This window comes from Pristiophorus japonicus, chromosome 6, assembly GCF_044704955.1.
Source record: "Pristiophorus japonicus isolate sPriJap1 chromosome 6, sPriJap1.hap1, whole genome shotgun sequence".
Taxonomy (NCBI): domain Eukaryota; kingdom Metazoa; phylum Chordata; class Chondrichthyes; family Pristiophoridae; genus Pristiophorus; species Pristiophorus japonicus.
Genome location: NC_091982.1, coordinates 184771557 through 184785781, shown reverse-complemented (window position 1 = coordinate 184785781; position 14225 = coordinate 184771557). Strand labels below are relative to the sequence as shown.

General features: G+C 39.5%; 1 protein-coding gene across 6 annotated transcripts in view; it reads left to right on the top strand.

Moving 5' to 3' along the window:
• The window catches only part of opa1 (OPA1 mitochondrial dynamin like GTPase), a 130051-nt gene that overhangs the window by 61490 nt on the left and 54336 nt on the right, over positions 1 to 14225 (top strand). For all 6 annotated transcript variants that reach the window (XM_070883476.1, XM_070883478.1, XM_070883479.1 and 3 more), the window contains 4 exons: positions 2889 to 2953; positions 3033 to 3109; positions 12482 to 12647; positions 14061 to 14213. In XM_070883476.1, the coding sequence (XP_070739577.1) occupies positions 2889 to 2953; positions 3033 to 3109; positions 12482 to 12647; positions 14061 to 14213 (461 nt within the window). The remainder of the gene's footprint in view (positions 1 to 2888; positions 2954 to 3032; positions 3110 to 12481; positions 12648 to 14060; positions 14214 to 14225) is intronic.

The window sequence follows — 14225 nt, the reverse complement described above, 5'->3', positions numbered from 1 at the left end:
CATTGATTAGGCTAACACTCCAGTGCAGTATTACAGGATTGCTGCATTGTTGAAGGTGTTGCCCTTCTGTTAAACTGAAGCCCTAATCCTCTGTTCCAGTGTTTAGGCTATCATGAGTTCCAGTGAAGGGAATGGAATGCTGGGATAATCCTGTTGTCCTTGTGCACTCTGTTTCATTGCAAGTACAAGAGTGAATGGCAGAGACGTGATGGTGGCATCCAGTAAATGGGAGGAGGTGGATTTTAAGGCGCAGATGGAGCTAGGAGTCAGGTTTGGAGATGTATTGGGGATCCTGGAGATCCCATGTAGGAAAAGTGGAACTCTGCAATATATGGAAGGTCGGGAGGGGAATTAACTTGTCAGGGCCATGTTATTTTAATAATGTGACAAACTAAATGAAGATTTCTTTTTACACCTCTGCTAAGTAAATTATTTCTCTAATAATATAAGGATTGCTTGATATTCATCAAAGATTTGCTTTCCTCCTGTGTTCTGTGAGAGAGACTGAAAGAGAGTGAGCGTACCTGCTTGTTGTCACATATGTAGAGTATGGTGGAGAGAAAGTATTCACAAATGGAAACAATGTGTTTTAAAGAGATGGCTGGAATGTGTGCATTGATCTAATAACAAATGTACATAATGTGGAGATGGTGATTGAGGGATGTAGCAAATGATACTGCAGTTTGAACCAGTTAAGATCTGTCATTCATTTTAGCTGCTTACAGTTTCAGTAACTATGATGGTTGTTGGGGAAAGTAACTGAGGATGGCACTGATGGATTTCGAGCTGGCAGAAAATGAAGTCAGGTCAAAGACCTTTACAGTCATGTAGTATGAGGCAGCAACAATCAGCCTCGTGTAATGTAGAGCAAGTTCATTAAAATGGGCTAGAAAGAGGATTTGTAACTTTTAACTGTCGATACGTATATTTGTCCGTCATGATCTGCGCATGGGGTTTTAGTGTCAAACCTTGGTCAAAATTTAGCAGGGTATGGAAGTACAGGAGCAATTACACACCACCTATTCAGAATGAAAAATGAAACATTCTTCAAATTCAATAACTTTTGATCTAACAGATCCCAGAGAGAGTTGCTTTTTAGTGGTCAATAGTTTTCGTGGTAAGATGAGGGTTGTTTTACAGTGTCTGTTCTTGTAATATTGTTCTAGAAAACCCATACAATCTAACAAGCTCAATTAAGTGGTGGTCTAGCTGTCAGAACATGTTTCTTCGATTGTGTATTCATATCTTTATTGTGTTTTAGTAAATAATACGGTCTGTGCAAAAAAAATTAGAAGGTTGGAAAGGGCGGGGGAGTGGAACTAGCTGAAGTGCTCTTGCAGAGAGCTGGCACGGGCTTAATGGGCCGAATGGCCTCCTCCTATGATTCTTGAGATAAGTGCTGAATAAAGAGCTTACAAAGCAGTTGCTGACAGTGGTTTATGATTGAACTCATTCAAAAAGATTCTTAAAAATGTCACTTCTAAAATTCAAATGTTGTATAACTTTTTTCTAAGACTGATAAATGTGGAATGGGCCAAATATGGCAGAGCACTCATGCTCCTATTGCAGAATGTGATCAATTTTCCCACCACAAGTGTGTGATCCAGGCTTTGCCCAGCAGAGTTTAGAAATGCATGATTAGTTACACCTATTGTCAGCAGAACAGTGTCAAGTCACTGAGATGAGCTTTAGTTCAAGGTTAAATAAATGATGTAATCTTTCTGGCTGGGAACTCTCCACTTTGCATCAAAATATTTTCCGTAACACTGTTTCATACAAAACAAATTACACGTATTTCATGCTTTGGGTCCTAAAATTCTTCACGTATTATGAATGACTTTGAAATGAAGTGACTATTGATATGTAGCCAAATATGATAGCCACTTTATGCACAGCAAGATTCCACAAATGGTAATGAATGCCCAATTAATCTGTTTTTGGTGATGTTGATTGAAGGAGGGATGTTTGCTGAGACCAAGGGAGAACAACCTACTGTTCTTTGTATAGCACTGTGGGACTTTTTAATGTTCACCTGAGCCACTGATTTAACTGCACCTTTCACTTTGCAGTGCAGCTTCAGTACTGCCCTGGAGTGTCGGCCTAGTTTGTGTGCTCAAGTCTTGGAGTGAGCTCAAACCTACGATTCCAACTCCGAGGCCAGGAATGCTGCCAACTGAGCCAAACTGAAATATCTGTAATGGCCCACTATATGTAATCATCCAGATTTGTTTTGAATTTACTGAAGGGCCCCATCCACCAAAAAAATCCAGAGTTGACGATACTCTTGAGAGGAGCACAGTACTGTAACTGTTGAGCTTTTGTTTTTCCAAGAGCTGTTAATGAAGCATTTCTTTTTAAAGTAGAATGACTGCAGTGGCAGTGTTCCTGTTTATCAACATTTCAGGAGAGCAACAAAAATAATGTGTGAAAGTAGGAATTCAGTTATGGCCATTCTTTCCATTACCTCTTTGGACTGCAGTAAATAACTTTAGCTTTCCAAAGTCTGGAAAACTTTTCAGGTAAAAGTCAGAAAATGTTGTAATATGTTACAGATTATGGCTTCCATGTGTCATTTAGAAAAGTTACGAGTACCAATATTACAGTTCAAAGGATTCTAAGAATCATGCAATTCAACAAAAGTAAGGATCCAGTGGACTCTCAGCCATTTCAGGATTTTAGATGGCCATTTGCAGAGTGGAAAATAACCCCTCATGAATCCATTGTGGCCTCTGCTTTAATTAAGACATGTATGTTGAAGTAAATACTTGCTAGCAAATGTTAGACTGTTTACAGAGGGGTACTTTGCAGTTCAGATAATTTCATTGTGTTTCACTAAGATTTAAATATGTATTACAACTAAAGTGTCGTAAATATTTCTTTTATTTTAGCCACTCGATTCAACCTTGAAACTGAATGGAAGAACAACTATCCTCGGTTGCGGGAACTAGACAGGGTAACATTCAATTCTCAGTGAATCATAGTGGTATTTGTAATTTAGTCATTCTTTCTAACTTGATATCATTTTTTATTAGAATGAACTGTATGAAAAGGCTAAGAATGAGATTCTGGACGAAGTGATCAGCTTAAGTCAGGTTACCCCAAAACACTGGTAATGCTATTTTATTTTATATCAGAACAATAAAATGTATGCCTTTTTATTAAAGAAATGGAATACGATTGAAATATTATTTTAAAATATGTAAATAATTTTAGTTCACAACTATCCGTGTCAGACTGATAGCTGTAGAATGTGGTACGCAGTGAATAGAGTTATATTGCTGACTGCATTGCTGTAGATTTCAGTAAAGTCTGCAGTAAAGCACCACTCCCCAGGTGGCTAATTTTTTATATTAGTTGAGCAGGAGCATTTTCTTTCTCCTAACATTAAAAGCAAAGTTTAGAATATCCCCAGTGGTTTCAAAAGTCTCCTGGTGGGGTCTCAACACCACCCTGTTTTAGTGTAATTGTCAGATTGAGATTTGAATTCTGAGTTATACTGCTGCTTCTGCACCAATGCACACCTGAAATCACTTTGCATCAATGCCAAACTTGCAGTATTACTGCATTATCAGTATGACAAAGCACGGCTGAGGGAATTGCTTTCTTAAAGGCTTTTAGCTTTGGAAGAAATGCACATAACCTGCAATGTTATGGTGCGATCAGAACTATATTTAAAAATCTATTGTCAAGGATTATTTATATTGAAATCAAAATTTTACATACAAATTATCTGTTGTAAAATTCAATTCTTTTGTTAATTTTATATTAATTTGAGGTGAGATGTGAGAGTACTGGTGAATGAGGCATTGTTTTGCTCTTTTCATCTGACAATAACTTTGAATACTCCCGCATCTTACAAAATGCAGATTACATACACTGAGAAATATTCCCTTCACTCTAACAATGTACTTTAAACCTAACACTTGAAGACCACCTGTGCTGCAAAAGTATATTTCCATTCATCATATTCATTAGAACTTCAACTGAAACTATTTTTTGTATTTTCAATGTTTAATCTAGCAGCACATCTGTAACACTATCCTTCACATTCTCAACTAGCTCAATGTTCAAACACTGAAAAAAGATAAAAAAATTATTTTCCCATAAATTAATAAAGAATAATTTGTTTGAGCATGCACTTTTTGCGAGTTATCTTGTCATTTCACACATTGAAAAATCATATAAAACTGCCTCTCCTGTTTCCTTTCAAATCAAAATCATACAACTTGCATTTATATATGGTGCCTTATCATGTTTTTGAATTAAACGTCTCAATGTGCATCAGGCAATGATTTTTAGCGTCCCTTTACTGTTGTTTAGGCAAATGCAGCAGCTGTTCAGCATGAACCACATCCAGTAAATAGCAATGAGATTAATGACCAACTAATTTACTTGGCATTGTTTGAGGGAGGAACGATGGCCAGTACCTGGGAGAACTCCTTGTTCTTCAAATAATACATCTAAATATCCACCTGAGCAGGGAGATTTAATGTCTCACTAGAAGATCGGTATCTCTGATAATGCAGCTGATGTCCACGAGGAACTGGATTGAAATTTCTGAACTCATTTGATTTGAAACTGAATCCAGGATCCAAACCAAACCATGTAAGCATGTACATAGAATCCAACAAATGAATTGGTACAGCAAGTTTGAGCTCTCAAATCAATGTATTTTATATCATTATAGTCATCTACTGAAAATGCAATAATTTTTTTGTACTTAAAATATGAATTGCTCAGTAATTTGTATTATGCAGCAAAGTGGAAATTTACTACTAAAAAAAAAAGTTCAATTATTTTGATTTAAGCAACTTTGTATTAGGAGTAGGCGGTATTTGGATATAATTGTGCTTTAACATAAGTAAGCATTTTAACCCATACTAGCTAGACTGCAAAAAAATGTTTTGATCATTATTTGTGTAGTTGAGTACCACAAAATGATGAATATAAGGAGACATACTCCACATTAACACCCACCTTTTCACCAACATACCTGATTGAGTTTAGCATTTAATTTATTCAGCGTATAAATTATGTAGCTATTATCTATGTGCCAGATCAAAGAGTGACGTGAAATATATGACTTGTTGCAAAAAGAAAGGGGCACTCTTCTGAGGTTAAATGGAATACAAATGGATCCCCTTCCATTCGTATACATTTTGTTAGTGTTTAGGCAGAGTATAAAGAAAAATATGTCTTTAAACAGTGATGATTCCTTTATTCTGTGACAGATGGTCCCATTTTACAGTTTCTTTGGCAATCTATCTTATTTGTATTTCCTTTTGTACTTTTGAAATATTCAGATCAAAAGGCTAAGTAAGCTGGCATGTTTTTTTCCATACTGTTAAGACCAGCATACAGTTTTCAAAACAAAACTGCTTCAAAGTAGTTCATCTTTACTTCTATAAACCCAGGGGACGAAATTGCCCCGTGCCAGGTTTAGGGCGTATAATGTGAATTATATGAAAGTTTATGCCGGGGCATGAAGTGCCGGCCCCGGCACGGAATTGGCCTCTTAGAGGCAATAAAAATGTATGGGACGGTAACCAGGCGTTCGTGGGGCAGTCGCGGCACGTGACTCTGAGCAGTGCTGATGACATCAGCGCAGTGCTGACAGGCCGCGTCACGCTGATGCGTCACAATGTCCATCCCCTTTTAAAGGCGAGGGCCGCTGCGAACTCTACGGCTGCTTTAATGGCACCCATTGGGCCACCAGTGAGCGTGTCACGGCACCAGGGGACGTCATTGTCGGGCTGACTGAAAAGAACATAAGAACATAAGAATTAGGAACAGGAGTAGGCCATCTAGCCCCTCGAGCCTGCTCCGCCATTCAGCAAGATCATGGCTGATCTGGCCATGGACACAGCTCCACTTACCCGCCCGCTCCCCATAACCCTTAATTCCCTTATTGGTTAAAAATCTATCTATCTGTGATTTGAATACATTCAATGAGCCAGCCTCAACTGCTTCCAGAGAATTCCACAGATTCACAACCCTCTGGGAGAAGAAATTCCTTCTCAACTCAGTTTTAAATTGGCTCCCCTGTATTTTGAGGCTGTGCCCCCTAGTTCTAGTCTCCCCGACCAGTGGAAACAACCTCTCTGCCTCTATCTTGTCTATCCCTTTCATTATTTTAAATGTTTCTATAAGATCACCCCTCATCCTTCTGAACTCCAACAAGTAAAGACCCAGTCTACTCAATCTATCATCATAAAGTAACCCCCTCATCTCCGGTATCAGCCTAGTGAATCGTCTCTGTTCCCCCTCCAAGGCTTAGTATATCCTTCCTTAAGTAAGGTGACCAAAATTGCATGCAGTACTCTAGGTGCGACCTCACCAATACCCTGTACAGTTGCAGCAGGACCTCCCTGCTTTTGTACTCCATCCCTCTCGCAATGAAGGCCAACATTCCATTCGCCTTCCTGATTACCTGCTGCACCTGCAAACTAACTTTTTGGGATTCATGCACAAGGACCCCCAGGTCTCTCTGTACCGCAGCCTGTTGTGATTTCTCCCCATTCAAATAATATTCCCTTTTTATTGTTTTTTTTCCCAAGGTGGATGACCTCACATTTTCCGACATTGTATACCATCTGCCAAACCTTAGCCCATTCGCTTAACCTATCTAAATCTCTTTGCAGCCTCTCTGTGTCCTCTACACAACCCACTTTCCCACTAATCTTTGTGTCATCTGAAAATTTTGTTACACTACACTCTGTCCCCTCTTCCAGGTCATCCATGTATATTGTAAACAGTTGTGGTCCCAGCACCGATCCCTGTGGCACACCACTAACCACCGATTTCCAACCCGAAAAGGACCCATTTATCCCGACTCTCTGCTTTCTGTTCGCCAGCCAATTCTCTATCCATGCTAATACATTTCCTCTGATTCCGAGTACCTTTATCTTCTACTGTAACCTTTTGTGTGGCACCTTATCGAATGCCTTTGGAAATCTAAATACACCACATCCATCGGTACACCTCTATCCACCATGCTCGTTATATCCTCAAAGAATTCCAGTAAATTAGTTAAACATGATTTCCCCTTCATGAAACCATGTTGCGTCGACCGACAGAAAAAAGATGGCCGCCACGGTGCTACCACCTCCCCTTTCGGGGCGGCCGGGGCTCCCCAGCCACCACAGCTGCTTACACCAAGAAACTGTCAGTGGCATCGCTCCATGCCGACCCACATCATTGCTAATCGCGGAGCGTGGCACAAACCACTTTTTGCACTCCGAGCCCCGGGGGTAAGCGCTCTGGCCACCATGCCCGTACGTTCGTGCATCTGCCAGCCTTTCCCAGAGGGGCAATTTCGGCCTATCGTCTATAAAATAAAGAAAAAGTCACATTAAGAGTCGAAGGGTTAAACACCAGCTTAATTCCTAATAGTCCTATTGATTAGTAGTATAGAATTAAATATTTTGGTTGGCTTGGAAAGGATTTAAATCTGTCCCTTAGGGAAGTACTTGGTTGTTTAGGGAATCTATGATAGATTAGTAACTTTCAGGGACTGAAAAGGAAATAGATCAATGTTACTAAATCAATTTGATGATGAATTGTGTAGTGCTTGCTATTGTGTTTGGCATCTTGTTAGTATATGCACTAACTGACCAGTGTCTGAACTGGTTTATATTGGTATGAATTTTTAGACCCATGAGTACAATAGTATTTTACCCATGGGTCTAAAAATGTTTTTTAAAAAATCAATATTGGGGCTACCATTGCAGCAGGAATGTATCAGGTGGCAGACATCGGCTTTTAGCATGTGTAAATAGTTTAGACAAGTGTAGAATCAACTGACGACTGTACAATATGCAGTGGTCAAAGGGAAATACTGGAAAGTAAGTTATAAAGATGTTTTGATGTGGAACATTATTTTATATTACACTTTGCAACTGGAGGCATTGATTTGAAATGTACAAGACTGCAATTTCAAAATGATTGAAAAGGGGTTTAGCTTTTGTGTGTTATTATGTGTTTCAATTTGCTACACATGCAGTAGAACTGCAATATGATGTACATGTCATCTTAAAGAGTAACATTTGATAAGAGAAATGCAATAAAACTGTACAGAAGCATTTTCTTATAATGTACTTCGTCCACTAGTTAATTTGTAACTTCAAGATGTAATGTGTAACTGATAGAACCACTGCAGCAGTAGGAAGAATAAAGAGGCTACATACTGTTTGGAAAATAAAAGTCTAGGGCCCAATTTTGCCCCCAGGGTTAGAACGGCGCACCTCCGTGTGGTGTGCCGACTTTTTAGAACAGAAACGGCGCCTATTATTTACCTTGGTATTCTCCCCGCAGTCCGGTCGATCCAGGCCCTTGACGCAGCGCAGCAGAACGCTGAAAAGAGTGCTGGGACCTCTGCACATGCGCACTAGCATGTGCGCACATGTGCAGTAACTCCTCGCAGCCCGAATCTGTGCAGGCTGCGTGGGAGGGGCCCGAAGAACGCCGTCCCCAGCACTGGCCGAATGGGCTCACCTGGCATTGAAGATTTTGACTCTGGCTTCCCTCCCGTTCAGCTCTTTCTCTCCCCTCCCCTCCTCTTCCACCCCCTCCCTCTCTTTTCCCCCTCGCCCCTCGCTGTCAGAAACACAGAGACACTGACAGAGACAGAGAGACAGACACACACAGAGACAGAGACACTGGGGGGGGCCCCCGTCCCAGCACGCTGTTGGAGGGCTACCGGTGCTCAGTAGGTTAGTAGAAACGTAATGTTTTTTTAATTTTAATTTTTTTATTTTTTTATTGGTTGATTTATTTATCATTTATTATTAATGGCTCTTTATTTGTAAAAATGAAGTGTTTAATGTTTGTAAACTTCCCTCCCCCAGTCTCTCGTTCCCTACACCTAATTTATAAATGTAGGCAAGATTTTTCTGAGCGTACAAAAATCTACACTTACTCCATTCTAAGTTAGTTTGGAGTAAGTTTTCACTGCCTAAACTTGCAAAACAGGCGAAAGTGGCTGGACACTGACCTTTTTGGGGGAAAAAAATCTGTTCTAAAATTAAACTATTCTAACTCACTCGAACTGGAGTAAACTAAATGCCGAGAATTGCAATTTCTAAGATGCTCCATTCTAAACTAGGTGCTCCAAAAAAAATAGGAGCAACTCAGGCCGAAACTTGAGCCCAGGATGAGGTAGAGACGCAAAAGGATCTAGATATACAAATAACTAAAAGTAGCATTGCAGGTTAATAAGGCTAAGAAAGCGATCCAAGCACTATGTTTATTTCTAGAGGGATCAAATTGAAGCAAAGTTATGTGAAACTTGTATTAAACCTTGGTTAGACCACATTTGGAGTACTATGCACATTTCTGGTCTACATAGTGTAAAAGGGATATAGAGGCACGAGTGAATGTGCAAAAAAGATTCATAAGGATGATACTAGAACTGAGAGGTTATATTCCTCAGGAAAGACTGTAAACGGTGGGGCTCTTTTCTCTAGAAAAGAGAAGGCTGAGGGGTGACCTAATAGAGGTCTTTAAGATTATGAAAGGGTTTGATAGGATAGATGCAGAGAAAATGTTTCCACTTGTGGCGAATACAAAACTAGACGTCTTAAGATAGTCATTAATAACTCCAATAGGGAATTCAACAAAACTTCTTTACTCAAAGAGTGGCAAGAATATGGAACTCGCTACCACAAGAAATAATTGAGGCGAATAACATAGATGCATTTAAGGGGAAGCTAAATAAGCACACGATGGAGAAAAGAATAGAAAGATATGCTGATTGGGCTCGATGAAGGTGGGTGGGAGGATGCTTGTGTGAAGCATAAATGATGGCATAAACCAATAGGGCCAACTGGCCTGTTTCTGTGTAGTCGACTATGTACTTCGATGTTTAGGTCTCTTTAAAAACTACTGGAATAGGTTCCTGTACTTGATGGTATGGGATATCTATTATACAGTTCTTGCATTTAGTGCACAACAACCACAGTCCAAAGTGCCAAATGTATTAAAAGAAAAAGGCAGTAATTTCAGGCTAGATTCTTCTTAACTAGATCCAGAGCCAGAAATTTACAAACTACTTCCAATCTGCAAACTTCCTTCCGCAACGATTAACTTCAGGATCCACAGCATTTAGTTTCAAGCCGTAAAGGGGCAGTGGAACGTAAATGTGCTTCTAACCAACGGTAGAAAAAGACTTTGTGTTACATGATATAATGCTCCTGTTGCTGTAAAATAACGTATGCATCATCTGACTTACTGTGAAGAACGCCATGGGAGATCTGCTAGTACGGAATAAAACAAAAGTGAGAGTTCTGCAAGATTATAACACATTTAAAAATTCTGATGACATCCGAAATCATGAAAATGATGCTTGAGAAATTTATCCAAGTTTATTAGAACCTTGAGAGAGTGCTGTAGCATGTAGTCCTCTTCCGGTATAGATTTATTTTGTCCTATCCTTTTATCATTAGAAACTGGAGCATCGTACATGGGAGTGTTTTGGTTGTTAGGGATATGGGGGAAAAGCAGGTATATGGAGTTAGGTCACAGATCAGCCATAATCTCAGTGAATGGTGGAACAGGCTCGAGAAGCTAAATGGTCAACTCCTGTTCCTATGTTCCTGTTGCATGAGTATGTTATGCCCATTCTTGTATGCTTATTTAAATAATGCTGTTACATGTCACATGATAGTGGAAATATTTTTCTTCAGTTTGTCGAAGGCACTAACTTTCCAAGCTCAGTGTACAGATCCTTTGAAGACTCTGCATAGAAGATTTTGTTTAAACATGGTGCAACATATTTTCATCGGGTTGCCATCCTCTTGCACAGATTCGGGACATCAGTCATCTTGCATATCACTTGCCACGTACTGATACTTTTTGCAAAAAATGAAGGTTATCTATCTAGCTGAACTTGGGGAAGCCCAGTCTCTCTGGAGAAAAAGCAAAGAATCTAGACTCCATTGCAAACAGGGCTCATTTTAGTGACTTATTGGAAATGAGAGTTGTGAATAACCAGATGTACTTCTCAAATGAACACATTATTGAGCTTTGCAAAAGACAATATCAGATCACTTGGTCTGCAGTAATCGCTAAGGGCAGGTAAACCTCCCCGATAACTTAATTGGTAAACACAGTGTGTGACTGAGGATTCGGAGAAAGAGTTTAATTGCTGGTCTGTGTTGAGTTAGCTAGTGTCGCCCTGGGTGAAAGTAAGGATGCTACAATTGGCCTTAGTGCCTCTGAGCTAGGGAGGTCAAATCAATCAGCTGTTTGTTGGAACGTGCAGACATTGATTGAAAACAGAACAAAGTTTGCCTGTGATGGGCCCCATGTCGATTAGCCTGCCAACACTCACTGTCTATGCTCACACATGAAGATTGCCCACTTGGGCAGTCTAACAGAGGAAGCTTGATGCCTTTAGACCCATGCCCAAGCAAGAGTCAGTACCTTTCGGAGAGAACGAACATTTAATTGTTTAAAAGTCTAACCCCATGTTTTATTTTACCAATGATGAGACAGTTTCCACTTGGAAAGCAACATCTCAGCTATTAAGGCTATGGCTGCCCCTGTAAAACCCTTGAGGTTCGTTGAAAAAGGATATTTAAGTGGAGGAAAACAATCTTCAAGGAGAATGCAGTGCCATGGACACTGAGACAGAGAGTCCTGGGACCATTGATCCCTCATAAACCTACATTGCCCAGTCATAACACATGATTCATTATAACACAGATTATCCAAACTCTGGTCCTGAACCTCTCCCACACCCTCCCTTTTACACTCGCTCAATCTCAAGTTAGTCAGAGTCTGGATGGGGATCTTTCCACTTTAGGGAAAGGGTTATGAATCACTAGATGTTGCATCTTCTGTAATGTTCTCTCCACATAATGATGATGCAGATAATGGCAATTGCTTAAAATGTCCCCGCTAATAACTTTATAGGGGCAGAGATGCACGTTTAAAGTTTTTGTGTACATATCTTTGTGCTGATTTCTGAAATCTGCGCACGGTAATTTTGAGAGTGAAGATTGCATCACTTTCATTGGTTAATCTGCTTTAAGAGTCCACACTTAAAACAAAACAAGAAAATCCTCATCAGTTATAAGTATTTTCAATTCTATATATATTTTTTTCGTTTTTCTTGATCTTGTGTGAAATCTATGTGAACTACAATTAAATTGCCCATGGCCTTGGCCATAGCCAGTTGAATATTCATTTTTCTACAAGATAATGACAAAGTTAAGAGAACCTTGCTCCACAGGGTCACCCAGTAGTCAATGCCTACAACTATATTTTGACAGTTGACAGTAAAATTGAATGAGAAATGTTGATACTTAAAATTGCATATGTTAAGATATTGACAAATACTTATGCACAAGACATGCTTGCCCTACTATATCGATGTATTTTATAGATCTACCTATGTCTTACCCTTTAAGAGCAAATGTGCTACACTGTAAAATAAAGAACTGATTTCGCTTATTGGAATTCTTTGTTAATTTGTTTCTAGGGAAGAGATTCTACAACGGAAGCTGTGGGAAAGAGTCGCTACACACGTGATAGAGAACATTTACCTTCCTGCTGCTCAGTCTATGAATTCAGGCACATTCAATACCACAGTAGACATCAAGCTCAAACAATGGACTGACAAACAACTGCCTCACAAAGCAGTAGAGGTTTGAATCAGCTTGCATGTGTGCGCTCATTCTTGTGTCGTTTATCTACGTTTTAAATTGAGCTAGTGCTTGCTTTGGGGGATGAAACTCAAGCTTAACAACTAATACTATAGCTTAAGAGAGCAGAAAGAAATATATTTACAAAGAACTCCTTTCTCTTTTGCACAATCATTCTCTGAAAGAGACGCCTTCATCTATATCACTTTTATCATTATCAAACATCTCAAAGCATGTTGTACACAATGAATTACTTTTGACTGTTATGTACTCTTTCTTGCTCTTCTATCGCTTCTGTATTCTGTCTTGCTTTCCATTCTTTCAACCTGTATCTGTGCTATTTGTCCTTCTTTTCCAACACCCTTTCCTTGCCAATCCTGGTAGCATTGAATTAAACTAGAGTATGATTTCATAGTTGATGGCAACTCCCTAGTACCTTGACAAACCAACCAGTTTTCAGATGTGTCTGTACAGTGTGTATTGTCCTTCTCAGCCCAACATGATCCTGTTCTCTCCCAGTGCCCATACGTGTCCTTTTGACAGGAACTGTTGATCAAGAGATGGGAGCCTTTGCTGGCACTAAGACCAGTTCTTGTTAAGACCAGTTCTTGTTGAGACCAGTTCTTGTTGAGACCAGTTCTTGTTGAGACCAGTTCTTGTTGAGACCAGTTCTTGTTGAGACCAGTTCTTGTTGAGACCAGTTCTTGTTGAGACCAGTTCTTGTTGAGACCAGTTCTTGTTGAGACCAGTTCTTGTTGAGACCAGTTCTTGTTGAGACCAGTTCTTGTTGAGACCGCTCATTTGGAACAGAGCACAGATTGAATCTTTCCGGTTTACATGACTTAGTATCACCATGTAGTGTGTTTAGCAGTGGAGCAATCGGTACCCTAAACATCCTATGTTTGGAAAGGTTGACAGTAACCGATATCCGTGGTTTGAGGAATCTTGCCACTTTCTACCCAAAACAGCCACTTGCTTCCCCATTGACTGAGACCAGTGATGGGCAGCCTGAATGAAGGTCATGAAAACTGGGATTTGTAAAGTTAATAATTGAATTCAATAAAACTCAAATTGGGATTTAATTTAGATCATCCAGTGGACAGTTCTACAAAATACATCAAGTGTATTATTTAATTTTTTTAAAACTGCAGTTTTAATGTTTATTGCAATATTTATCCTGCATTTCTCATTTTGAGCATTTTATTTAAAATGTGTACAAAACATAGATCCTTGAGCAGAGGAAAAATTTAACATCTGGTATATTGTGTGCAATAGATGTTAATGGCAGTAAATTAACAGCAATATCTTTAAAGCACTGTATAAATGCAAGTTGCTGAGTAACTACCCCAGATCAACAATTTCACTGAAGCTTTAGTCTGAGTAATTTTATTTATACCAGTACATTCTTGTTTGCAGGTTGCTTGGGAAACCTTGGAAGATGAGTTTGCTCGCTTTATGTCAGAGCACAAAGGGAAGGACCATGATGATATCTTTGACAAACTAAAACAGGCTGTCAAAGATGAAAGTATAAAACGTCACAAATGGAATGAGCAGGCTGAAGACAGTCTGGTACAGCATCAC